Source organism: Carassius carassius, chromosome 1 (assembly GCF_963082965.1).
Source record: "Carassius carassius chromosome 1, fCarCar2.1, whole genome shotgun sequence".
Taxonomy (NCBI): domain Eukaryota; kingdom Metazoa; phylum Chordata; class Actinopteri; order Cypriniformes; family Cyprinidae; genus Carassius; species Carassius carassius.
The window spans coordinates 28,544,085-28,571,632 of NC_081755.1; the positions used below are offsets into that span (position 1 = coordinate 28,544,085).

General features: G+C 37.1%; 1 protein-coding gene across 1 annotated transcript; it reads left to right on the top strand.

Annotated features, from left to right (window-relative positions):
- The first annotated feature begins 686 nt into the window (after nt 1-686).
- aclya (ATP citrate lyase a) lies at nt 687-27,548 on the top strand. Its single transcript, XM_059554817.1, has 28 exons — nt 687-867; nt 5,638-5,816; nt 7,061-7,183; nt 8,357-8,419; nt 9,149-9,339; nt 10,822-10,901; nt 11,595-11,725; nt 13,094-13,212; nt 14,642-14,778; nt 15,567-15,628; nt 15,749-15,866; nt 15,969-16,123; nt 16,381-16,474; nt 17,936-18,077; nt 18,187-18,355; nt 18,468-18,572; nt 20,690-20,886; nt 20,989-21,070; nt 21,145-21,255; nt 21,713-21,840; nt 21,918-22,011; nt 22,103-22,257; nt 25,345-25,495; nt 25,581-25,724; nt 25,839-25,952; nt 26,428-26,510; nt 26,969-27,045; nt 27,141-27,548. The coding sequence occupies exons 2-28, from the start codon at nt 5,658-5,660 to the stop codon at nt 27,233-27,235; spliced, it is 3,279 nt and encodes a 1,092-aa protein (XP_059410800.1). The 5' UTR covers nt 687-867; nt 5,638-5,657; the 3' UTR covers nt 27,236-27,548.

The window sequence follows — 27,548 nt, forward strand, 5'->3', positions numbered from 1 at the left end:
TTGTCTGGCAAAATAGAAATTTGACCCTGGACCACAAAACCAGTCATAAGTAGCACAGGTATATTTGCAGCAATAGCCAGCAATACATTGTATGGGTAAAAACTATCGATTTTTCTTTTATGCCATAAAATCATTAGGAAATTAAGTGAAGATCATGTATGAAGAATTTAGTAAATTTCCTACTGTTAATATATCAAAAACTTATTTTTGATGAATAATATGCATTGCTGAGGACATAATTTGGTCAACTTTAAAGATTTAAATATTATGCACCCTCATATTCCAGATTTTCAAATAGTTGTATCTCTCCAAATACTGTCCTATCCTAACAAATATAAACACATCAATGCAGCTTTCAGATGATGTATAAATCTCAATTTTGAGAAGATGACTCTTACTACTGGTTTTGTGGTCCAGGGTCACAAATGATTGTGACAGTTAATTTTAGAAATCGCCACTTCCAAAACTCAGTCCACATTGCACATTTGGGTCATTTTCAGTCCTGAATGGGGGTCATTTGAGGCGCGATGCTCAACGCCCGATGACGCAGCCTGATTGGCCGGCTGAGGCAGAAAGCCTGGTCCGATGAATCGTGCACTGCTATAGTGGGCGTGGCCTCGCATCACAACGGATGGCGAGAGCCAATCAGAGACAGAAGAGATCAGCCAAGGCCATCGTCAGATGTCTGCGTAGAGAAAACAGGAAAGGCTGAACGCATAGTGAGGAAGGGAGCAGCCACGCTGTCTGTTTGGAAGAAAAAGTGTCTCCTGCAACCATATCTCGCCTGTCAACTCTCTCAGACAGACTGAGTGCACTAGGAACTCCCTGAAAGGACAAAACCTGCTGTCGTTAAGAGTACATAGACCGGTAAGTGTCTCAAAACCTTACTAGCGCACTAGTAATACAAACACAGTGGATACTGAAAACAGTCTCTCATTTGCAAGCACAGCGAAATATAAGCAACAGAGAATATACAACGTACAGTGACGCAGCTCTTTTTGTTCAAAACACTGACTGTATAGATCAGGTTGAGGAACTCTAGCGCAGCTTAGTTGTAATTTTGATCGTGAATGACAGACCCGTACAGAGACCGGTTCTGCTGGTCCTTACCTGTGATTTAATTGAATGATACGTACACGGAAGTGTGAGGTGCTTGTTATGTTCTTCAAAACGAAACAAAACACAGAAGAAGCATTAAAACTAATGAATTCAATTCAGCTCATTTCCCATTTAGTAAATATATATATAATATTATTATTATTATTATTTTTTTTTTTTTTGCTTTTACAAGTTGCTATAAATTAAATGTGGCACTTGTACACTGCTAGTATTTTCATTAGTGAGTGATAGCTATTCAATTAGTCACCAGTGTACTGTATATTGTGACTAATCACTTAGTAACATGTGCATTAGCCTACTTGTACTTATTCTCTTGCTACAAGTCACTATCCCAGTAGAACCTATTAACCGTTCCATTGTTATACTGACTAATAGTAAAGGGATTCGAATTTATGTTTTGGAAATAATTACTAGTGACACTGAAAGTCAGTCATATTTTGGATGAAGCATTATAATAATGAAGCAAATAATGAAGATCTGTCCATGCATTAGATCAAAGAGATTAGAGAGGATTTAATAACGCCTGTCATAAACACTGCAAATTGGTCTTTAGTGTTATTCAAATGTAACAGGTCTAATACACCCTTGAATCAGATAAATGTGTTGGGTTAGGAGTGTGATAAGATCAATATCTTTACTGTGAAACCCCCTGCTCCTCTTCACATCCTTCCAGTGTGATGAATGATACCAATGATGTTTTGTGAGCGAGCGAAACGCTGTTATAAATCAGTTTGCATCACTACTAGTGTCACGCACAAGTCGTTAACCAGCTATGCACTGCAGAATGAGCGTGTGTGTGCATGCAACTGAAAAGTACAGCAGTATTACCCTCACCGAACCACTGTGGGGTCAGATCAGGTCACTTGTCATTCTGTGTGCACTACGATCAATACTAATAAAACCCTGTGCAGCGCTGTCGGTAATATAGGAAATTACATGACACATCCATTGCTGTAACTGAGACTATCCACTGAATCTCGAGATATGCTGCTAGTTTTTCTTTTGCTTATTCATCTTACACAAATGAACCATTATAACCTTTGTTTCTGTCAATAGTTATTGTTACTATCCCAAAACAGTGATAAGTTATTATGGTATCTTTGTGAGTCAGTGTAAGCTGTCAGAATTCTAGTGTAATTTTTTATTCTTTATTAAAATGTTGAAATAATGTTTCTGTATGGTATTTTTCTTCATGCAGTGGTCACAGTAGGAAATTTTGTAAGAGATGTGAATCAGTAGACCTCAAGGCTAGTACGTTAAAAACAATTAGTGTGCAAACAATTTTCATCTAGAAATTGGTAAATTTCACAAATAATTACAAACAACTGGCAAATAACGCATCGAGTTTAACATGACATTTTGAAGTAGAAAGACTGGAATTGTAGTTTCTTGCAATTCATACTCCAAAATACACACTTCTTTATTTTTATTTACTTTGAAAAATAGTTTTTACAGTGTATAAAAGCATTTTAAAGACCAATTTTAGGGTGTTAATTATGGAACCAATTTTTTTATTTTTTTGGTCAATTTCAAAACCTGTATTGGTTTTCTGTGGCATTGTGCTGAACTTATTTTACATCACTGGTCTGTGAGTCCAATATGGCCAGTGCGATGATGACTCATCACTTCCTGCTGGCCGATGATTGCAGTGATGCTGGATGTCAAATCTGATACACCCATGTGTGAGTGAGACCTTGTGTGTGTCTGTGTGTGTGTCTTTTTATCAGAACAATGCTAAATACAGAAGTCTTTGAATGCGACGCTTTCTTTTCAGTCTGAGCATTAACAGCACTCTAGTGAGTTGGGTGGGTGATGTGCAGGGAGGGCGCTGGGGGTGCAGCGCTCCTCCCTCTTCATTAGTTGATTGCCGGGTCAAGGACTGGACTGTCTTCTACAGAAACTGAACACTGTTCTCCTCGCCACATGCATCCACATTAATTCCCATTGCAGAAGAGGAGCGGTGAAAATAAAGGTGCATAAGGAAAATTAAATGGCATTCTTAATTTGTATTACTTAGTAATTTTATCCACAAATCAATAAACGTTTCTCAGGCCTTTTTTGGGATGTGTGTAGAAGGCAGTGATTTTAATGTTTAATAGTTATATAGATGTTTTTAAAATGGAAAACTGGAAAAAAAAATTTGGATTTTTAGCAAAAATGTTATTGTAATGTTGTTGTTTTTTTAAATGGTTTAATCAACTTGCCATGAAAATATAGCTATTTTACATTTACATTACATTTACATTTAGTCATTTAGCAAACGCTTTTATCCAAAGTGACTTACAAATGAGGACAATGGAAGCAATCAAAAACAACAAAAAGAGCAATGATATACATGTGCAAGTCTCAGTTAGATCAAACACAGTACACTAGCAAGGGCTTTTAAATAATATAATAAATAAAATAAAGGCAGATAGAATAGAAAAAGAATAGAGCAAGCTAGTGTTAGAGGTCTTTATATATATATATATATATAATAAATAAAATAAATGAAAATAGATTACAAAAAGATTAGAAAGCTAGTTAGATATATATATATTTTTTAAAGAATATATTTAGAATAGTGAGTGCTAAAGTTAGAGGGTCAAATAAAGATGGAAGAGATGTGTTTTAAGCCGATTCTTGAAGGTGGCTAAGGACTCAGCTGCTCGGATTGAGTTGGGGAGGTCATTCCACCAGGAGGGAACATTTAATTTAAAAGTCCGTAAAAGTGACTTTGTGCTTCTTTGGGATGGCACAATCAAGCGACGTTCACTTGCAGAACGCAAGCTTCTAGAGGGCACATAAGTCTGAAGTAACAAATTTAGGTAAATGGGTGCAGAGCCAGTGGTAGTTTTGTAGGCAAACATCAATGCCTTGAATATTATACGAGCAGCTATTGGAAGCCAGTGCAAATTGATAAACAGAGGTGTGACGTGTATTCTTTTTGGCTCATTAAAAATTAATCTTGCTGCCGCGTTCTGAATTAATTGTAAAGGTTTGATAGAACTGGCTGGAAGACCTGCCAAGAGAGCGTTACAATAGTCCATCCTGGACAGAACAAGAGCTTGAACAATTATTGTTGATTATATGAATGAATGAATTTTTAGTGTTATTGTTTATATTTTTTCATTTGTTAAAAAATAAATTACTTCAGAAATCCTTCTAATATGCTGATTTGCTGCTAAAGAAGCATTTCTGATTACTATCAATGTTGAAAACAGTTGTGCTGCTTAATATTTTTGTGGAAAAACAGACCAATTTTTGTAAGGATTCTTTGATGAATAGAACATTTATTTGAAATGTGTATAATTTATTATTGTCATTTTTGATTTATTGAAAGTGATCTTGTTAAATATAAGTAGTAATTTCTTTCTGACAACAACAACAAGAAAATGAATATTTTGAATGGTAGTGTATTCGTGGTTTGTATCTTTGGTTCTTCATGTTGTGTGTGTGTGGTTTCAGCCTGAACAGTTTGGTGTTGAATACAGATTGAGACGGTTGGTTCTTGTCTTTCTCTGCCGACTGGTTTATCTGGTCTTTTTTTAAACAAAGACAGGCTATGTTGACCCGACTGACAGCTTGGCACTCTCGTTCCACTGCACGTCCCGCCAGGGTTCAGGCAGGTGGAGCTGATGTCATCTGAACGTGACCTCGGCCAGTCACAAATGCATTCATGTATGAGAGTTTTCCACTGAGTCACTGTTGATGGAGAGAATGGAAATAATAACTTCAAGCGCCAACTGGTTTACTAAGATTTGGTATAAAGACCGTGTCTGTACCTCAAACTATACTGTCTGTCTGGATGGGTTTTCTTTTGGTTCAAGAGAGCTCGGCTGATTCTTGCTGTTCATGATGTACCTAATTGTCCTTCTATCACGTGTCAGTCAGACTGCAATTGGATGTTGCTCTCGAACACAGCACGAAGTCCAGGGCTAATCAATTCAGGGTGAGCATCAGGCCTATTTTTAGCTGCCTTTCCTGATTTAGGGAGAGGGAGAGACCAGCGGATAAACAAAGAGAAATGTAATATAGCGAGAGAAAATAGTGGTTTCTACTAAATATTTGTGTCTGTGTCTTCAGCATGCTATTGATATGTAAGCACTGAGATGTTTAGCAGAGGTGTTAGTTTCACACAGCCGCTTAACTTCCTGGTCAGTTTCCTGGGTAATGCAGAATGGATGAAGTAACTTGGCTTTTTGCATTTATTTTATGTATCGTACATTAAATAGATACTAAAAACTTGATACACTTGTATACTTTTTTATTTGTTGTGCAAAGGTCAGCAACTTGTAAATCTATCTAATATATGGCCTTCTGAACCATGATAACAAAATGTGTCACAAAACAAGTATTATTAAATAAATTTTATGTATATATGTATGTATTTTATATAGCCTTATTTATTTAGTCTTTTAACTTTTTTACTTAATGCACTGATCTGAGGCGTTGTAATTTTGTAAGAGGTGCTGTTCATTTATGGCTCTCAAGTGACTGACTGATGTTTAATGAGTTGCTGTGTGCCTTTCTCTGCAGTGCTTTAGTCATCGAGCACCATGTCAGCCAAAGCCATCTCGGAGCAGACGGGGAAAGAACTTCTTTACAAACACATTTGCACTACAGCCGCTGTACAGAACCGCTTTCGTTATGCTAACGTGACGGCAGAAACCGACTGGGAGCGACTGGTTCAGGATCACCCCTGGCTACTGACAGAGGTAAGACAGCTGCTGGAAATAACCGATCTGGGCTTGAGGTGAAACTTCACCTGCCTAGTGATGCAACACTGTGACCAAAGATGACTTGTGCCATTGAGGCCAATAATGAAAGAATAGTGCAGGTGGAATTAATCTTCGACACAGTTATAAAACTCTGTTGCAACGTGGACATTAGTATCATTTGGTTTTAATCTCTATACAATTAAAACTCTACTCATTTGCCACAATAATTTTAAGTCTTTTTAATCTTCACGTGGGATATTAATGTATTTTTTTTAATGATTTGTTATGTATATTTTTTTATTACGTGTTAATAACTTTTTTATATATTTTGTATATTATAAATTTTCCTAAAAATTCCTCAAATACAGTTACATTTAATCTTATTTATAAAATAGTTCCTAAGATATAAACAATCAGTAACCAATGTACTTTTTAATTGCAGTACATAAATACAAATACAGTGTACTGTATGCATAGGTATTAAATTGAGTTTGTGACCATGATTTGTCATTATTAGCAGAATAATTTCTCTAAATGATTCGTGAATAATCCAATAAAAGCATTATTTTACTCTTACCAGCGGTTTCAACCAGTTAGATTCATAAGATCAACTCTGCTGAGGGGTAAAAGAGTGAAAAGAAGTGGTACAGAGAGGAAGTGAGGATGTTCGAGGGAGAGGATCGCATTCGTTAGTATGCTGCTTGACTAGCACATCAATTAAGAGAGCTAAAGAGAGCGCAGCAGAATGTCTCTAAGGACCATACAGTGACAGTTTCTGCTGAAAAAGCACTTAATCACCTTTATGGAGGGGCAAGAGGGTATAATGATATTAGATATGACTCATGTCTCTCTGTCCCTCTCCTTTATCTTTAGTCAGTGACTGAGACCGGCTTCATTAGGAAATCATGACATGACTTTTGATCGTCCTCCAGCCTTCTGTTTGTGTTTCTAAAAATGAATCTAGAAGTTCAGTTTTATTTAACACACAAGTGGACTCCAAAAGCCTGAGACCACGTTCATTTAAACCTTTTGAGGATTTTTAACATTTTAAAACAAAGAAAAGTTGAATGCGAAAATTCTGACCATTCCAGATCTCGTTAGACTTGTTTGAAACAGACATTTCTACCTTGGTTCTTGACAACACATTTTTCATTTATTGTTGTTTTTGCAATAGTTCAAAGATTCACATCATAAATTAGAATCGATATGATAGTTTCTGTGTTTTTCATGTTTCTGTCCAGCGGTTGGTGGTTAAGCCGGATCAGCTGATCAAGCGCAGAGGAAAGCTGGGACTGGTGGGTGTGAACCTGGATCTGGAGGGTGTGAAAGAATGGCTCAAAGCCCGCCTTATGAAGGAGACAATGGTAACGGTAGCTTTTGTTTCATTGGCATTATCCCTTTGGAAGTGTGTAAATTGCATTTGCTGTGTGCACATGATCTGTTCTGCATGTTTGCAGTTTATGTAGCCCGATATATTAAATGTCACGCCCCTGCATACATTGGGGAAGTTGTGGCCTAATGGTTAGAGAGTCGGACTGGCAATCGAAAGGTTGTGAGTTCGAGTCCAGGGCCTGCAGGAATTGTGTGTGGGGGGAGTGCATGTACAGTTCTCTCTCCACCTTCAATACCACGACTTAGGTGCCCTTGAGCAAGGCATCGAACCCCCAACTGCTCCCCGGGCGCCGCAGCATAAATGGCTGCCCACTGCTCCGGGTGTGTGCTCACAGTGTGTGTGTGTGTGTTCACTGCTCTGTGTGTGTGCATTTCGGATGGGTTAAATGCAGAGCACAAATTCTGAGTATGGGTCACCATACTTGGCTGAATGTCACGTCACTTTTTTTTTTTTTATTGTTGCCTGAGGGCAAGAAACATACTGCTGTGAATAAGACAGACATTACTTTGTTCTTCTTATAATATTTTTGTGTTTTGTTGGTCCATGCTGCAGATATTTTTTGTAGGTTATTTCTGCAAGGTCTCTTTCTGTCTTTCGTCTTCTAGACTGGCCATAGTTTCTGTGCATTCTACCACTTTCAAGGGAGCGTCACATTGTTTTCCCACCTTGTCATTTCTTTATTTTACACACACACACACACACACACACACTCTCTCTCTCTCTCTCTCTTTCTCTCTCTCTCTCTCTCTGAAATGTCACCTCGCCTTCCTCTTTCTTTCTAGCTGATTTATATCAACTGGCCTTTTGGCCTGCTGTTTTGACTGCAGCACAAATGTGATTGGTGTGTGTGTGTGTGTGTGTGTGTGTGTGTGTGTGTGTGTGTGTGTGTTTGGCTTGCAGCTCTGCTTGTCAAATGGTTCAGTTTTCTCAGCGAGTCCCTGAACACTGAGGTCCAGTCACTGGTGCTCAATACAAGCCTTTAGACTGTATGAACACTTCTCTACCTCCTCCTTCCCGTCTCTAGCCTTTTTCTCTTCTGCCTCTTACATAATTCACTTTTCATTGTGTTTTTCATTAGGAGAAGCTTTTAGATTCAGACCAAAGGCAATTTCTAATGTTTAACCTTAATCCCTCTGTCTCTCAGGTGGGGAATGCTAAAGGCATCCTCAAAAACTTCCTGATTGAGCCTTTCGTAGCCCACAAACAGGTGAGCCGTCCAATAAATGTAATCTACTGTGTACATGAATGAAATGGTTTATAATAATAATAATAATAATAATAAAAGCTGCAGAATTACTAGAATTATTATTATTAATATTAAAAGCTGCAATTAAATAATTGTGCATCTAACATGCATTTTATTTGATTTCATTATTTTTCTAGGTAGAATTATTATTAATTATAAAAATAATAATAACAGAGTAAAATAATATATGTCAAATATAATAAATTAAATCAATAATATATGTATAATTATTGTTAAATTATTAATAATAATAATTATATAGTTGTTGTTATTATTATTATTATTATTATTTTATTCCAATAAATGAGTAAAATAGTATAGTATATTCAATTTGTTAGATGCAGAATTTTCTTTTAAATAAATTAATATAAAATTATTATTATTACTCCTACTGCTATTACTACTATTATTAATAAATTGTTCCAATAACTGAGTAAAATAATATAGTTTTATAAAAATTGTTAGATGCAGAATTATTGTCTAATAAATTAATAATAATAATTCTACAGCTATTATTATTATTCTTAAAAATTTTGTTGATAATGTATTTTTTATAGTAGAGGTAGTATTACTTCCATGGTTGTAAAATGTTTATGATAAATGTATGTTAATGGATTACTATCCGAGACATTGCTTGAGCAGAAATGAGGAAGTGAGTGGTAAGATCGCTGAACTGTGACTTTCCCTCAGGAGGAGGAGTTTTACGTCTGTATCTACGCCACACGTGAAGGAGATTACATGCTCTTCCATCACGAGGGAGGTGTGGATGTAGGAGACGTGGACACTAAAGCCCTCAAATTCCTGCTGGGAGTGGATGAGAAGATCAGTGCGGACACAGTCAAGAGTCAGCTCCTCACACACGCCCCTGCAGATAAGAAAGAGTGAGTCAGACAAGCAAAACAAATCAATATTACACTCCTCTTTAGTTTTTGTATAGTTTATTTAGCCTTTTTGTGTTGTGCTGAGGTGTTTGCACTTCTTTTTTATGCTGGTCTGCAAATGTATTTTCTGTCAGTTGTTCTTCAGAATCAAGATTTAAAATCTGTTTAGAAACTCCCTTTTTTATGTTATATGCTGATTCAGCTTCCTTTGCCATATAACGACCACTCTAGGGGAAATATAGCCGTAATTTTAATGCCCCTCCTTGTGGGTCACTTCTGCATCGCCGTACATGAGGTGCTGCAGGCAGTTCTTGGTCTTGCTTCATATCAAGACAAGATAACAGTGAACAAACTGAGACTGATGGAGAGGAAGAGAGGACAAACAAGCAAACGAGGTGCTCTCAGCTGTGCTGTGTTGAGGGCACTTGATCCATTACACAAATGAAATCTTTCCCCATTCCCCGTCTCCTCCCAGCCCCAGTATTACTCAGTTCATGTCTATAAACCCCATCTGTGTTCTTGATGGCACACGTACACTGACATCTCGTTCTGGCTGGTCTCTCCATCTTGGCTGAGATTGACTGGTTTGGCTGCATTGGCCAGCATATACACACCTCTATTTTCTATATTTCTATTCATCCATTTATTCTTATTCTCAGTCAGACACACACACAGTGTTTTTATGAAGATTACATCTTGAAAAACAACATGCAACCCCCTCTCACAAATATTGTGGCATAAAAGATATGTTTTCCCTTCCTAGATCTCCTTTTGTCATCTTTCAGCGAGTGTATTTTCTGATTTACTGTCATGCCACGAGTTCTCCCTCTTCCTCCAGTGATTCAGTCTCCCTGTCGTTTCTTGTCTATAATTTGTGTTCTTCGGACTATGGACCGTCACAGTTTATTATTTTATGTAGTGGATGACGGATGATCGTCTCATTTTCTCCTCCTTTACGCCTCCCTTAGTTTTCCCTTGTTACCTCGAACAGCAGCTGCTCCGGCTCACACCAGTAACCAGTTCACAGTCCGTCTGTTTCCAGCTTGATTTCTATACAATATTACAGAAGCATCAGGACAGTCAGTACTGAAAAAAATAATGTAATCTCTCTTTTTTTTTTTTTTTATACTGATGTTTTTTAATAGTTTTGACATGGAACATCAGTGATGTTACAAAAGATTTCTATTTCACTGTGCTTTTGATATAAATAAGAAATGCAGCCCTATTTGAACATAAAGACTTTCCAAAACATTTAAAAGTCTTATGACTTTAAACCCTTTTTTTTTTGTATTCGCAATGTTTGTTCATTAAACTGTCATGTACAAATCCACATACAGTATTTACTTTGTGTGAAGTCAGGGATGAGATGAAACTAAACTACTTCATTGGTGTCAGTTTATCACATTCATAATATGTAATGTAACAATAATATTCTGTTAATGGAATATTACATAGAGATGTTTGTTTTGTTTGTTTCTGCAGGATGTTGACTAGTTTCCTGATGGGCTTGTTTAACCTGTACGAAGACTTGTACTTTACGTACTTGGAGATCAATCCTCTTGGTAAGTCACAAAAAATGTTCCCATCCCACCCCGGCTGAGGTCTGTTATAGATGACGTCAACTGTGCACTTCTGATTCAGTTCTTCCCCGTGTCTTGGCACTGCTGATTCACTCTTGGAGACCAAAGACAAACCACTTCCGGTTCTTTACAAGGCAGTAAAAGTTCTTCTTTGCTCATTACTTTTAGATGGCAGAACAAATCTTATTTTGACACTATTTGCTTATTTTCCTTCTTAAGTGAAAGCTGAACTCTGCCCAAAGTCGGTTTCAAAATAACGTCATAGAATGTTTTGAGGAAAGGTTTAATTTGAGAAAACGAAGGCTAATTAATTAACATGGATGCTGTTTGATGGTGACTGGAGATGTTTCAAAGGGCACTAATTAATAATCACTGTGTGCCCTACGACATCTGTTACTGTTTCTATCTTCCTTTGATGTTCCTGTTTGTGTTTTTGTCTTTATAATTCACATTTTTATCATTTCACATCATTGAGTTTCTCATAGTATTTCACTTAAATAAATAAAAAAACATAATCGCATAGTCATCAAGTGAAATGCATGACTCCAATTGTGCCAAGATATAAATAAAGGATGCAGTGGAAATGTACATTTGATTATTGCCTGAAGCAGAAAAAAAAAGCAAAGTTGATGTTGAAACTGTGATGAACAAACGCTCTCTTTCTCTCTCTGTCAGTGGTTACGAAGGAGGGCGTGTATGTGCTGGACATGGCTGCTAAAATCGATGCCACAGCCGATTACTTGTGTAAAGCCAAGTGGGGTGATGTGGAGTTTCCCCCTCCCTTCGGCAGAGAGGCCTATCCTGAGGTAACAATCAAATCACATGCAGATGTGTACTTTGTTAGATGGCATATGTCACTGTGTCACTGAAAACGTACAATATTATCCAAGTATTAACTTGTGTGAGTTAATCAGTAAGCCCAACAAGGAACAGGAAGGACCTCCCTGCTTTTATCACTGTTTTGTTGATTCATCAGAGGACACTTGTGGTTCTGTTTCTAAAAAATATGATTGAATATTTAATTAGAGGCAGTCTTTCAAAAATCATTCATTCACCAAACACAGACACTTCACAGCGATGAGACGTGCAGAGAGAGAGAGAGTGAGGCGTCTTGGCAGTTTGTTTTTAGGCGGTGTTTAAATGACAGAAGACTGGTTTAATTGGTCTCTCACACGCACAGATACACTAGCTGTTACAGAATGGAATAGAGTTGGTGTATTAATAAATAACCTATAGTACACTCTTTTGCCTTCTGTCAGTTGTGCTGCTGTAAGTGGTTGTTGGTCCATATGGGTTGGACGGAAGAGTGTTGGCTTCATTAAATATTTGGTAAACACACAGTCCACAATCCATTTTATGATGCACACCAGAATAGGGCTGCATGATATTGGGAAAAAATGACATTGCGATATTTTATTTTTCTGCTATATATATTGCGATATGAAATCTAATCAAATCTTTTCTAACAAATAAAAATAGGGTGAGCACACTTACATTCTCATTTTAAATGATTTAAACATCGACACCATCGTGTCAATTGATTAATATGCGCGAGGGAGAGAGACAGCGCTTGTGTTGTTTGAAGACGGTGAGCTTGCAGCCGGGGCTCGTTCGCTCTTTCTCTCTCTCCCTCGGTCTCTCTCTCTCTCTCTCCCTCTGTCTCTCTCTCTCTCTCTCTCGCTCGGTCTCTATCTCGCGTGCGTGATCTCTCTCTCTCTCTCTCTCTCGCGCGCGCGCGCTCTCTCTCTCTCTTGCTCTTTCTCTCTCGCGCTCTTCGCGAATCACATTCGTCAAGGGCTGGGGAGCAGCTGGCCCGTACGGTTAATGAATAACGGATCAACTACGAAAGCCTACATCGCACATCCTGCGATGTGACTATCGTGGAATCGTACATCACGATATCGATGCTTAAACGACACATCGTGCAGCCCTACACCAGAAACTAATGAGTTTCTGCTTCGTTTATATGAATTATATTCCTCGTGTTATGGCTTTTACTAGTAGATAAACTTTGTAATCTTGTTTGTTTTTATTCACCATGTCATCTTAACCAAACCTAGCTATATGGGGAATTAAAAATAATTTTTTTAGACATTAAACAGCGGATTTTGTCTTCTTTAGCCACTGATGTGAGGTATATTAAGTACACAAACCTTTTCCTAACACTCTTGTAGGAGGCATACATAGCGGATCTAGATGCTAAGAGTGGCGCCAGCCTCAAGCTGACTCTCCTGAACCCTCGCGGACGGATCTGGACCATGGTGGCAGGGGGCGGAGCTTCTGTCGTCTACAGGTACCTGTCGCTCAACAGTTAGTCTAGCTTACATATGATGTATGAATGCTAACTCTGTGTTACCTGCTTAAAGGGATAGTTTGCCCAGAAATGAAAATTACCCCATGATTTACTCCCCCCCCCTCAAGTCATCCTAGGTATAGATGACTTTCTTCTTTCAGACAAATACAATCAGAGTTATATATAAAAAAAATACCCAGGCTCTTCCAAGCTTTAGAATGGCAATGAATGGGGTTTAAGATTTTGAAGACCAAAAAAATGCATCCATCCATCGTCAAAAGTGCTCCACATGGCCCCAGAAGCAAAGTTAGAGGTTAAAAGTCTCCTCTTGGCTTGTATTGAAACCCTCTGACATTCTTCTTTACATATCCTTTTTTTTGTGCTTTTAATTTGTGACCTGTGTTTTGTTTTGCTCTCTTGTCTGCACTTTCACATCCGTCACTAGCGGACTAGTGGAGCACTTTTTATGATGGATGAATTTACTTTTTTGGGCTTCAAAATCTCTGCCCCCCCTTCACTGCCATCATAAAGCTTGGAAAAACCAGGATATTTTTTGATATAACTCTGATTGCATTTGTCTGAAAGAAGAAAGTCACATATACCTAGGATGGCTTAAAGGTGAGTAAATCATGGGGTTATGTTAATTTTTGTTGTAACACTAAATTTACAGGGATATTTCATCCACAAATTAAAGATTCAGTTATTTATACACCATCATGTCATTCCAAATCTGTAGTACTTTGATTTTTCTGCAAAACACAGAAGATACTTTGAAAAATGTTTGTTTTTCAACACTGGACCTCATTGACTCGGACTGTTTGGAAGAAAACTCTAAGACATAAGACACAGAAAGAACGTCCTCCAGATTTGTAACAACGTGGGGGTGGATTTTCACTTCTAAATGAAATCCTAAATCTTAAGAGTAACTTGGAATGTGGAATTCATAGTAAGAGACCGTTTGAAGGAAGATGTTGATGTAAAGCGCAGAACTCGTGTGCTCCGTGGACTGAGAGATGAAGCCGATACCTGTAAGAGCCAGATGCTGAGAGCTAATGACATTACCCATCCAAGCTTGATAACAGTCATCTAGAGGTTTATCTTTCACTGCTGCACCTGTCCTTCTCCCTGATGGAGGGAGGAGATGGAGCGAGAGAAACCGTTGTGAGACTAATTAGGATGTGTATGTGCTGTCTTCTTGAAACTTGAGCAGAGGATCAAGAAACCAAATGGTTTCCTTTTTAATGCCTGTAAACAAAGACAAATAAACCATGAACAAATAAAACGGATGCTAGATTTACTGGATGATATTGATTTGCTCCATTTCCTGTATTTCGTAATGTTGAGATTTCATTATGTCAGGAATATTTATGACTGAAATCCTAAGAGCAAATGGTTTAACATGCAGTATTGTATTTTTCCTCACTCGTAGTGACACAATCTGTGATCTGGGCGGAGTCAGTGAGCTGGCCAATTACGGAGAGTATTCAGGTGCTCCGAGTGAGCAACAAACCTACGACTATGCCAAGACCATCCTCTCCCTCATGACCCGTGAGAAACACCCCGAGGGTACGTCCACCACCCTCTTAAAGTCCAACTTTCCTTATTAGTCTTTCACATAAAATGATTTTGACGTGTTTTTTTTGTTTGTGGTTTTTTTTTTTATGTGTAAAATCTTTTACACTTCATCACGAAATACTAGTGGAAAATAATTAGTTGTTAATTTTTGTTCTGGTTTGTCCCACTGTCCTTATATAAGAAATTTATATAAAATGTGTGTGTGTATATATATATATATATATATATATATATATATATATATATATATATATATATATATTTTATATTATATATATTTTATATTATATATATTTTATATTATATATATATATATATATATATATATATATATATATATATATATATATATATATATATATATATATATATATATAATTTTTTTTTTGTCATATTAAAATAAATATTAAACATTAAAAATGTGTATTGTATTTGTTATTAAAATAACAATATTAATTTAAATTACTAATATTTATTATTATTATTATTATTATTATTATATTAAGAAGTATTTATTAGCATCAATACTGTTGTGATTACCAAACAATTTTAATTCAGAGAAATCTTTTTTTTTTTTTTAATTCAATGTTACTAGATTGGTAGCTAACTTTTGTTGAAAATCTCAAGAACGATTCTGTATGTTGAAGTTTGATTATCAAAACTTGATTTGAAAACATAAAATAGGCAGAAGCGCCCCTAAGTGAAGAATCACTGCTTTAAGTACATTGTATATTGTATCTGCGGTCTCTAATGTGTCACTGTTCTTTTCTGTTGTGTAGGTAAAGTCCTGATCATTGGAGGCAGCATTGCCAACTTCACTAACGTAGCAGCAACATTCAAGGTTAGATCATAGAGTCCCTCATGCCGTGCATGTGCACTTGTGCAATCTATCTGCATTAGCACAGGTCAGTATTTTGTAACACACACTTTGTGTTTGTTTGACTGTTTTGTATGTTATCAGGGTATCGTCAGAGCTATCAAAGATTACCAGAACCCTCTGAAAGAGCATGAGGTCACTATATTTGTTCGCCGCGGCGGCCCGAACTACCAGGAAGGTTTAAGAGTGATGGGGGAAGTTGGTGAGTTTGTGCATGTGCACATTTGTAAGTGTAAATAGTCAAAGCTTTGAGACTTGATATCATGTTCATGTCTTTTGTGTGTGTGTGTGTGTGTGTGTGCAGGAAAGACCACCGGTATCCCCATTCATGTTTTTGGCACTGAAACCCACATGACTGCCATTGTGGGAATGGCACTAGGTCATCGTCCAATCGCTACACAGCCTCGTGTTGCCGCACACACCGCTAACTTCCTTCTCAACACTAGCGGTGGTACCACAGTGAGTTTGTGTCTGTCTGTCTGTGTTTGTGTGTGCGTGGGAGTCTGTCTTTAAGTGGGCTTGCATTAGAAACCTCTCAGAGCCTCAAGCGTGCCATTAGATGATCCAGGGCTTTCAGTGAAGTGAAGTTTCTTATTGTTGAGTCTTTCTCCACTGCTTTAAGAGATCACATCTTAATGTGCTGCTCGTACCAGACTGTAAGTGTCAGTATAAAGACTAACTAAATTTCTTCTGCTCTCTTTCTCTCTTGCTCCCAGACTCCTGCCTCCTCCAGATCGGCCTCTTTCTCTGAGGTCAAAACTGTTGCAGAAAACTCATCAGCTCAAAAGGCTCCTGCTGGACTTCCTCCAGGTTGGTGCAAATGGGATCACACTCCCGCAAGCAGACAATAATCACAGTAATGGAATAGATTTATGGTAGGCTGGTGCGCCTCCTACAGGCCCTTGTGTCATTGACACGATGTTAATACAGGGTGACCAGACATCTTTTTCCTGAACATGTCGTCTTTGGGATTTGTACATTGACTAAAATGTCTGGGTTTTGGTCCTGTTTTCATACTCTTTTCATACTTGCTGCAGCTGACTGAATTGTAGTTTGACCAATAGCGTGCAGGCATTGTACATAATCGACCAATCATGGCATGAGAGATCCACAGAAAATGCTCAAAGCAATGCAAATGCACATGCATAAAAGGTATGAGGACTGTAGAGAGCATGTCAATGGGAATGCAAAGCCAAAACCTGGACACCATCCACCTTTTGTAACGCAGAAGTAGTAAGCCTATAGGCAAGACTTCCAGTTCATTAGCAGCTATAGGGAAATAATGAGAGGAATAACAACATGCAGTAAACGGTAAAACTGTGTGCACTACAAGCCAGTGTGTTTTGTAGTTAAGACAATTCATTAAAATAATGCATACAATTCAAAAAAAAAATTATTTACAGCTAAAAATAGCTGGACGTGGAAGTGACCTGAAGACAGACCCAAAAAAATTACAAATGGCCGTTCCCATTTTTAAAGGAAGAAAAAGGTGGATAGGCAATTAAGAAATCCTGGCCAGGGCATGTTGGGGAAACATATGGTCATGGGTTGCCCTCGATAATAAAAGGGTTTATTCTGATTCTCACTTCTAATGGATGGGCCACTTTCAAAGACATTGTAAATACCCCTGTATTAATATGACATTGCATGGCAACAGTGACATATTACTAAACATTCAACTATTTATTGAATGTATTGGGTTTTTTTTTGTTGTTGTTGCAGCGTGTTCTGTTAATTTCTACATTTTACATTTTTACAATTGAGTCCAGAGGCTTCTGGCTTATAAAATATGTATGGCACAATCTTTCAAGTGAGGCTTATAATAATTAAATACTATAAAGCCTATATTATGCATATATACTTTGTTCTGCATAAATTATATTTTCTCATAACATTTAGTTGATAAACAAGAAATGCAAGAATTTGATGCAACACTTTATTTTATGGTGTTCTTGTTACACAAGATACATCTACTTACTATTATAGTAACAACAAATTATGCATAATGACATGCAAGTAACCCTAATCCTAACTCTAACCATATAGTAAGTACACATAGTATTACTCAGTACTCACACATATAATTACACTGTAATGATGACAGCCTAAAATAAAGTGTAACCAAATTTGGTTGATGACACTGTACTAAATGCATTGATATCATGAATATATTCAGAAAACCTAGCCTGCTGTGACTGACTTTAACATGTTGAATGTCTTGTTTTTTTCCCTCTGTTGTTTCTCTTTGTCCTTCTGTCTTTATTTCTGTAGCCAAAAGCACCGCTCTGTTCAGTGACCACACCAAGTCTATAGTGTGGGGGATGCAGACGCGTGCAGTGCAGGGCATGCTGGACTTCGATTATGTGTGCTCTCGTCAGGAGCCGTCAGTAGCAGCCATGGTTTACCCCTTCACGTGAGTCTTAGCTTGCATTTAAAGCCCCAGTATGGGACAGTTGTCATTATAGAGTGATGTCTAGGAGGGGAAACTTTTGAATTGAGTCACATTATTGTATTCTAATCAGTGGAGACCATAAGCAGAAGTTTTACTGGGGTCATAAGGAGATCCTGCTGCCGGTCTATAAGAACATGGCTGATGCGATGAAGAAACATCCAGAAGTAGATGTGCTGATCAGTTTTGCCTCCCTGCGCTCTGCCTACGACAGCACCATAGAGACCATGCAGTACCCACAGGTCTGAGATCAGCATCAGATCACTCTAGACGTGCTGTGAACTATTCCTGAAATGTTTACAAATCAGTGTGGTCTGATTGTTCATCTGTTCATGTGTTTTTTTTTATATGCAGATCCGCACTATAGCGATCATAGCTGAGGGGATTCCAGAGGCTTTGACTCGCAAGATCATCAAAATTTCAGAGGAGAAGGGAGTCACTATCATTGGTCCTGCAACGGTATGACTCCAAACTGCCTTTCAGAATCAGAAAGAGCTTTATTGCCAAGTATGCTTGCGCATACAAGGAATTTGTTTTAGTGACATAAGCTTCCAGTACACAGAGACAACAACACACAGACAAAAAAATAATAAAAAAAAAATTAGGCAAATAAATAAGTGTATAAACAATTGTGCTATAAATGATAATGGAATAGGATTGAGTAAGATGCAGGGATGTACTAGGATGGAGGGGTAACAAATAAATATAAGGATATTGCACATTTTTATTGCATAAGTGGGGAACATTTAACTGTTCATGAGGTAGATTGCCTGGGGGAAGAAACTGTTCTTGTGCCTGACTGTTTCTGTTGGGTAATTGTACATGTAGCTGTGTGTGTATGCTTCGAGGACAAATTGTTTGGAATAATGGTAGGTGTGTTTGTCCTCTACAGGCCAATGATAAGAGACCCCCCCCTTATATCATATTATATTAATAATCTATTAATTAATTATTAAATAACTAATGATGTTATATTCTACCTTATATACATTGGACAATTAAAAAAAAACTAATTCTACAGTGCATATAAAATTATTATTGTAAATATTAGCACTTGTTATATTAAACTAAAAATAGATTTGATGTATAATTGAACAATGCTTCAAACTTGGTATTACGAGCACTTCCTGTGTGTATTTGCCTCTTTAGGATGAGGGGTCATATCATGTTGCTAAAAAGAACATTAATTTGCGTATTTGGTGTAATGAAATGTGTTTATGCGGTTTAAGGTTAAAAAAACACATTATTTTCCACACACTGTACATTATTGTTTCTCCTCTATGACCCGTCTTCTGAAATGTGTAGATTTTTACAAAGCTCATCAGTCCAGTGCATTGTGATTGGCTGAATACCTCTAGCGTGTGATGGAAATGTTACGCCCCTTAACATACTGTGATGCTGTGTCCCGGTGCAATGAGACAAAACTAATAAAACCCAAATGAGGCATTTGTTGTATCCAGTGGGGACATAATTACTGATTATAATGACTTATACTGTCTTTTTACGCGTTGTGTTGCAGATCAGGCCATAACCATAAATCCATGTCTGTATTTGTGATCGGAGAAACGACAAACAACTAGCACTACTCTACACTGCTCAAAACTCATGTTTGAATACGCAGTGGCAAATTCTTTAAATGTGTACATTTCTTACAGACTGTGAGTCAGAAGCCCTAGACTTTCCTTGCAAAGTTGGAACTTTATAGAAACAGACACTGGCATTGTAGGCTACTCTCACAGGAAATTGTCATCATCCTCCATAAAATGTGCTGCACACATCTGAATATTTGGGTTGGACTGTTCTGGAACAGTGTTGTAAATACAACTTAACCACTGATTTCTAGTTGTGTCCTCTTGTGGAAGACCAAACAAAGTAGTTTTGCTTCCACAAAAAAACACAGAGTCTCCACAACATGCACCAACGGCAACAGTGAGAATACAAGCAACGCTTTCTTTCTTTGCGTGAACATTTGGGTGGTGTTATGCAAATCTTCCCACATTGTGACGTAGAGATGTGGGGGAGTGTTTAATCAAGCTGTTTTAGGAGGGCATGTTTGACTCTTAATATTTTTATTAAGAATATCTCTTTGAATTTGAAGCTGTAGTGTTTGCAACTTTACAGATCTTCTTTATGCACCAAGAGCTTGTATCACTCCAAAGAGAAAGGAATTCCCAAATTGTAAATTCCCAATTGTAAGTCATTTTGGATAAAAGCCTCTGCTAAATGTAAATGTAAATAATTATATTGATATACGATATATTATTATATTAATTTTATAAATGTAATACCTTGCAATTATTAATAAATTAATAGTTATATTGTACTTTATATATATATATATATTTATTATTATTAGTCAATCAAAATTACTCAACCCCTCAGAGACTGCAAAATTTTACAAATAGCTTTTATAAAAAGCTTATATGTATAAGTGTGTGTATATAGATATAATATGTGTATATAAGTAAATACATTTTATTTTATACATTCATAATTTGATATTATTCATATTATTATTATTATTAATTACCGTTAATTAATTATGTCGGTGTTGTGTGCATGTGTGCACATTTTAGGTCGGCGGTATTAAACCAGGCTGTTTCAAGATCGGTAATACAGGTGGGATGCTGGATAACATCCTGGCGTCTAAGCTGTACAGGCCGGGAAGTGTGGCCTACGTCTCCCGCTCTGGAGGAATGTCCAACGAGCTCAATAACATCATCTCACGCACTACAGACGGAGTTTATGAAGGAGTTGCTATCGGAGGAGACAGGTCTGTGTTCAAGTCAACGTCTCTTTAATACTACATGTGGTTTGATGCATTGTAAACAATTTGCATGTGAGTTTAAACCTGCGGGGTGTGTCCTTCCTGCAGGTATCCAGGCTCTGTGTTCATGGATCACGTTTTGGGGTATCAGGACACACCTGGAGTCAAAATGATCGTCGTGCTCGGAGAGGTGAGTGAGCCATTTGTGACGTTTACAGACACTATAAAATACATTACACTCATAGGTCTTCTCTTTGCTCATAGATTGGAGGAAATGAAGAGTACAAGATTTGCAACGGTATTAAAGAAGGCAGGATCACCAAACCTGTGGTCTGCTGGTGCATAGGAACCTGCGCCACCCTGTTCTCATCTGAGGTGCGCAAGCGATTGCATTGCATATGAAAGTGACGTGACATTCATGGTGACCCATACTCAGAATTTGTGCTCTGCATTTAACCCATCCGAAATGCACACACACAGAGCAGTGAACACACACACACACACTGTGAGCACACACCCGGAGCAGTGGGCAGCCATTTATGCTGCGGCGCCCGGGGAGCAGTTGGGGGTTCGATGCCTTGCTCAAGGGCACCTAAGTCGTGGTATTGAAGGTGGAGAGAGAACTGTACATGCACTCCCCCCACACACAATTCCTGCAGGCCCGGGACTCGAACTCACAACCTTTCGATTGGGAGTCCGACTCTCTAACCATTAGGCCACAACTTCCCTCCCTATAATGTGTCTAAAAGACTTTATTTAAGCAACTAATATGAGTTTAACCTATTTCCAATGCTAATAGCTGAATTAATTGTATGCTGCTCTTTGTGTTCAGGTCCAGTTTGGCCACGCTGGAGCTTGTGCTAACCAGGAGTCGGAGACTGCAGTGGCTAAGAACAAAGCTCTGGAAGACGCAGGAGCATTTGTGCCCAAGAGCTTCGATGAGCTGGGAGATGTCATCAAGTATGTCATCTTTGTGTACATGTGAATTTAACATCTTAACCTGGCCATCAGTAACCACATATTTGTGTATCCTGTAGATCTGTGTATGATAATCTAGTAGCCAAGGGTGTGATTGTGCCTGCCAAAGAGCTTCCTCCACCCACAGTGCCAATGGATTACTCTTGGGCACGAGTGAGTATGAACTACATACGTATTGAAGACAAATACTCACAAGAGTCTTGTCTGGTGGTTAGGCATCATCTCTTCTGTTCTCTCTCTGTAGGAGTTGGGTCTGATCCGTAAACCAGCGTCCTTCATGACGAGTATCTGTGATGAGAGAGGACAGGAGCTCATTTATGCAGGCATGCCCATTACTGAGGTCTTTAAGTCTGAGATCGGGCTGGGCGGCACCCTCGGCCTGCTCTGGTTCCAGAGGAGGTACGCTTCACTGTTGTTTAGCAGTAGGAGTAGATAGTAATACTGTACTAAAATATATATTGCGATTGATCACATTATGCAAAAAATTCAATAATTAATTCAAAACTAGCGTATCACCCACTTTTTCATTTAAAAGTACTGCTATATGAACAAGAGTGCAATAACATTTGGTTTGCAAACACTTTAAACAAATAAGGTGCTTATTTTACAGCAGTATTCCTTTTACATAGTAGCAGTTAAAATATTTTATTTAAATCTCAATTTACAAACTTAATGTAATCAAATTAAATATAAAACCAAAGCTATTTGCCACTGCCAGGGCGTTTTTATAGAAAATATTTTATAGTTATAGAAAAACAAGTTATGCTCCGAGTCCAGAGCCTCGATCATAACATTATAAAAGACATTCCTATTAGAGACCTGCACTATCACGGGACCCATCGCAGCAGAGTGCGGCACGGGACAACACTTGATGGGTGAGTGTGGGCGGTTTGAGACTCATGGGCGCGGGATACGGGTGAATAAGGGAATGCTCACACTAGGCAATCTTAACTGTGCCTGAGTGTGTTTGACCCACAAAGCCCGGTTCGTTTTATTAGAGTGATCGCTCCGTATATACCTGAACTGTGCTCTTGCCCACCTCGTCCAGCCGAGCGCGGTTCAGATATATATATAGATCAGTGTGCAGCATTGCGTGAACATTTCGGAGCAGCAAAAACAATAGATCTGTAAAGCAATATATTGTAAGAGGACCTTGTATTATCATGTCCCAAACGACTCAAAACAATAAACCACAAAGTTAACAAAACTACGCACCACTTTGCTGAGAACGAGAGCGCGAGTGTGACAGCCACTTATGAAGTCGTGATTACGAGCAAGTTGCATTATTTTCTGTTAAAAAATAACAGTGGACAGTGGTTTGTAAATGTTGATGCTTAGCCCAAATAATTTGATCGAGAGCGTTAATGTGAGCACTGCTGCAGTCTTAGTCCTACCCCAAATGCTCTCATTGGTTGAGACACGTGATGACACCCATCCCAAGCCAGTACTCCTCATCATCATCCCACCCCTCTTGTGACCCATGGTTTGTCTGTATGTGTATTCAGAGCCAGTGAACAACAGACTCAAAAAAAAAAAAAAAATAATAATAAAAACTGTGTTAATGCGCGATAAAATAATTGTTGCAGTTAATTAATTAATGAATGCGTTAACATGATAATAATCTGTTAACTTGCCCAACCATATGTGTGTGTGTGTGTGTGTGTGTGTATAGGTATATGTGTATATGTATATGTACAGTACAGACCAAAAGTTTGGAAACATTACTATTTTTAATGTTTTTGAAAGAAGTTTCTTCTGCTCATCAAGCCTGCATTTATTTGATCAAAAATACAGAAAAAACAGCAATATTGTGAAATATTATTACAACTTAAAATGATAGTTTTCTATTTGAATATACTTAAAAAAAAAAATGTATTCCTGTGATGCAAAGCTGAATTTTCAGCATCATTACTCCAGCCTTCAGTGTCACATGTAACATCCAGTCGATCACATGATCATTTAGAAATCATTCTAATATTCTGATTTATTATGAGTGCTGGAAACAGTTCTGCTGTCTAATATATTTGATGAATAAAAGGTTAAAAAGAACTGCATTTATTCAAAATAAAAATAAAAAATTCTAATAATATATATTCTAATAATATATTTTCTTTACTATGACTTTTTATCAATTTAACACATCCTTGCTGAATAAAAGTATTGATTTTATTTAAAAAGAAAGAAAAAAAAATTACTGACCCCAAATTACTGACCAGTAGTGTATATTGTTATTACAAAAGATTTATATTTTGAAAACATAGCTTCTTTTTTTTTTCCTAAAAAAAGTATCCTAAAAAAGTATCACATGTTCTGAAAAAATATTAAGCAGCAGAACTGTTTCCAACTTTGATAATGAATCATCATATTAGAATGATTTCTGAAGGATCATGTGATAATGATCCTAAAAATTCAGCTTTGCATCACAGAAATAAATGATAATTTAAAGTGTAATATATTATTACAATTTAAAATAATTGTTTTGAAATGTATCACATATTACATTTTGTTCTGTATTTTTGATCAAATAAATGCAGGCTTGATGAGCAGAAGAAACTTCTTTCAAAAACATTAAAAATAGTAATGTTTCCAAACTTTTGGTCTGTACTGTATGTATAATATAAAATATGTTTATGCAGTAAGCACACTGGCCCCGCCCCCAGACCTGTAGATCATCTTATGTTTCATACAGTTGACTGTTGACATAATATTGTATTATTTTAAATATTTAACAAAAATGTATATTAAATTATTTAAATATTGTCTGTTTGCTCAGTTTTGGCAACAAAAATATTGCTTGTAAAGCCATGGCAAAATTGTTGCGTGTCTCTGATCAACACAGCCGTGTTTAGTTTCTGAATGACTGCGCATTTTGAACTAATCGTGTGAACCAATGACTCAAAGACCTATTCATCCTGTTTACTTCATTCCTGAATGAATCAGCCATCTGAACGAATCGAATGAATTAATGACCCATAAAGACAGTTACTTAAACCTGAATGACTTGCTTGCTTTTGTGCAACATAAAAGAAGGTATTTTGAAGACTGTTGGTAACCAATCAGTTTAGGTTACCAATGACTTCCATTGCGTAAATGGAAAAAATTATCTGCTTTTATGTTCCATAGTTTATGTTAGGCTGTTGTACTGTAGCCTAAACGTTTATGTGTAATAAATTGTATGTTGAGTCAAATAACTTTTTTTTTTCTAAAGCTACTATTTATAATGTCTACTTAATACTTTCTCATTTAACACAAAAACAGTTTTAAATATTATTTTGATGGTATTTTCGCAGCCAGATGTAATTTGTGATTAATTAGATCAATTAATCGACACGTAATTAATTACATGAAAAATTTTAAACCACAAATTTTATTATTATTAATATTACTAATTGTAATAATGCAAATTATAAAAATAATAACTATTATTATTATTATTATTATTATTAATCCGTCTTTTATCATTCTCACATAATCGATGTGTTTCAGGCTTCCGCGCTATGCCTGTCAGTTCATCGAGATGTGTCTGATGGTGACGGCGGACCACGGGCCTGCTGTTTCTGGAGCTCATAACACCATAGTGTGTGCGCGTGCTGGCAAAGACCTGATCTCCAGCCTGACCTCAGGACTGCTCACCATCGTATGAAAACTACAGACTTTCCCACAGTACAGTCTGTGTAGCAGCAGAAGAGCAGAGTTTCATCACTGGCTCTGTTTGTGTTTAGGGGGACCGTTTTGGAGGTGCACTGGACGCAGCTGCTAAGCAGTTTAGCAAGGCGTTCGACAGTGGCATGCTGCCTATGGAGTTTGTCAACAAAATGAAGAAGGATGGGAAACTCATTATGGGCATCGGACACAGGGTGAAATCGGTGAGTAAAAAACACACTAAAAATCAAGAGTGAACAAAAATGTTGAATATTGTAATTTCACACTGCTTCTCTCACGTTGTTCGACTGGATTTACTGATGAATTCACATTTTCAGATCAATAATCCCGACATGCGGGTACAGATCCTCAAAGACTTTGTGAAACAGCACTTCCCTGCCACTCAGCTGCTGGACTACGCTCTGGAGGTGGAGAAGATCACCACCTCAAAGGTACGAACACTTGCCTGTGTCTTGGACCCCATTTACACCTGGTGTAAAAATAACCAATTCTCCAATTCTCACTATTAACTAACCATTAACTATTACTTTTGCCTCAATTAACTCCTAATTTGCTGCTTATTATTAGTTTATAAGATAGTTATAAGTTATAAGTTGTTAAGTTTAGGTTATTTTTAGGTTAAGTTTAGATTAATATGTTAATAATAGTCATGCTAATAAGCAACTAGTTATTAGTGAGAATTGTACCCTATACTAAAGTGTTACAAAAATAACTAATAATTTTGGTAACGCTTTAGTATAGGGCCAACATTCACTATTAACTAGTTGCTTAATAGCATGTTAATTATTAACATACTGGCTGTTTTATTAGTGCTTATAAAGCACATATTTTGCATTATCATATTATACATCCTACCCAGTACCTGAACTCAACAACTACCTTTTATTATTAATCTCTCTTTATCAGAAACCAAACCTTATCCTGAATGTTGATGGTTTCATTGGAGTGGCATTTGTGGACCTGCTGAGAAACTGTGGCGGCTTTACTCGGTAAGTAAAACTGAAGAAAAGATGTGTAAAGGATAGTGTTATTACTTATATTCATTTATTTTAATTAATTATATAATTTATATTTATAAATATCATTGTTTTTATATTTTGAATTGGTGTATTTTTATGTGTTATAATATTATTTTTGATTTTAATTAAATCATTTTATTAATGTGCTTTTTTAAAATTTTTGTTTTAGTTTATCTGTTCAACCTTATTTTTATTTCAGTTTTAGTAAATTTAGTACTTCAACTAAAAATGATTTCAGTTACCTGCCAAGACAACATCTCGTGTTTTTTCCTAATATTTATATTTTACTTAATTTCAGTTTTATTTCAATTAATGGAAATATTTTCTATAGTTAATATCTAAAACACTGGCAAAGTTGAGACTTCATGTAAATGGTAGCAAAAATAACACTGATCTCTCAAACACTTGTCTTTCTTTCTGTTGTGCAGAGATGAGGCCGATGAGTTTGTGGAGATTGGAGCGCTGAATGGAATCTTTGTGTTGGGACGCAGCATGGGATTCATAGGTGTGTGTGTGTGTGTGTGTGAGAGAGAGAGAGAGATCTGTCTCTGTGTCGGTTATGAAATAATGTTATTTAAACAAGCTTCTCTTTTCATGCAGGTCATTATCTGGACCAGAAGCGGCTGAAGCAGGGTTTGTACCGCCATCCTTGGGATGATATTTCTTATGTACTTCCAGAACACATGACCATGTAATGACAGAATCCAGATTTCACTGAACCTGTCCGCTATGGAAGCAGAAGAGGTTTTTATGTGTGTGTGTGTGTATATGCACTCCTCGAAATCTGAGTGTTTGTGTGTTACACTTGTTCTTTTCTCCGTTTTAGTGTTTGTGATCTTTTTGTAAAAGTGAGGGTTTACTCTTCTGCTATAAACTGTAATTGTAACCTGTCAATAACCTAAATGCCTGTATTGATTGTGTGGCAAAGTCATTTGAAAACTGTGAAAAAAGCCTAAAACATTCTATATTTCTGTAGTAAACATCTCATTTATATCCGAAACACATAAA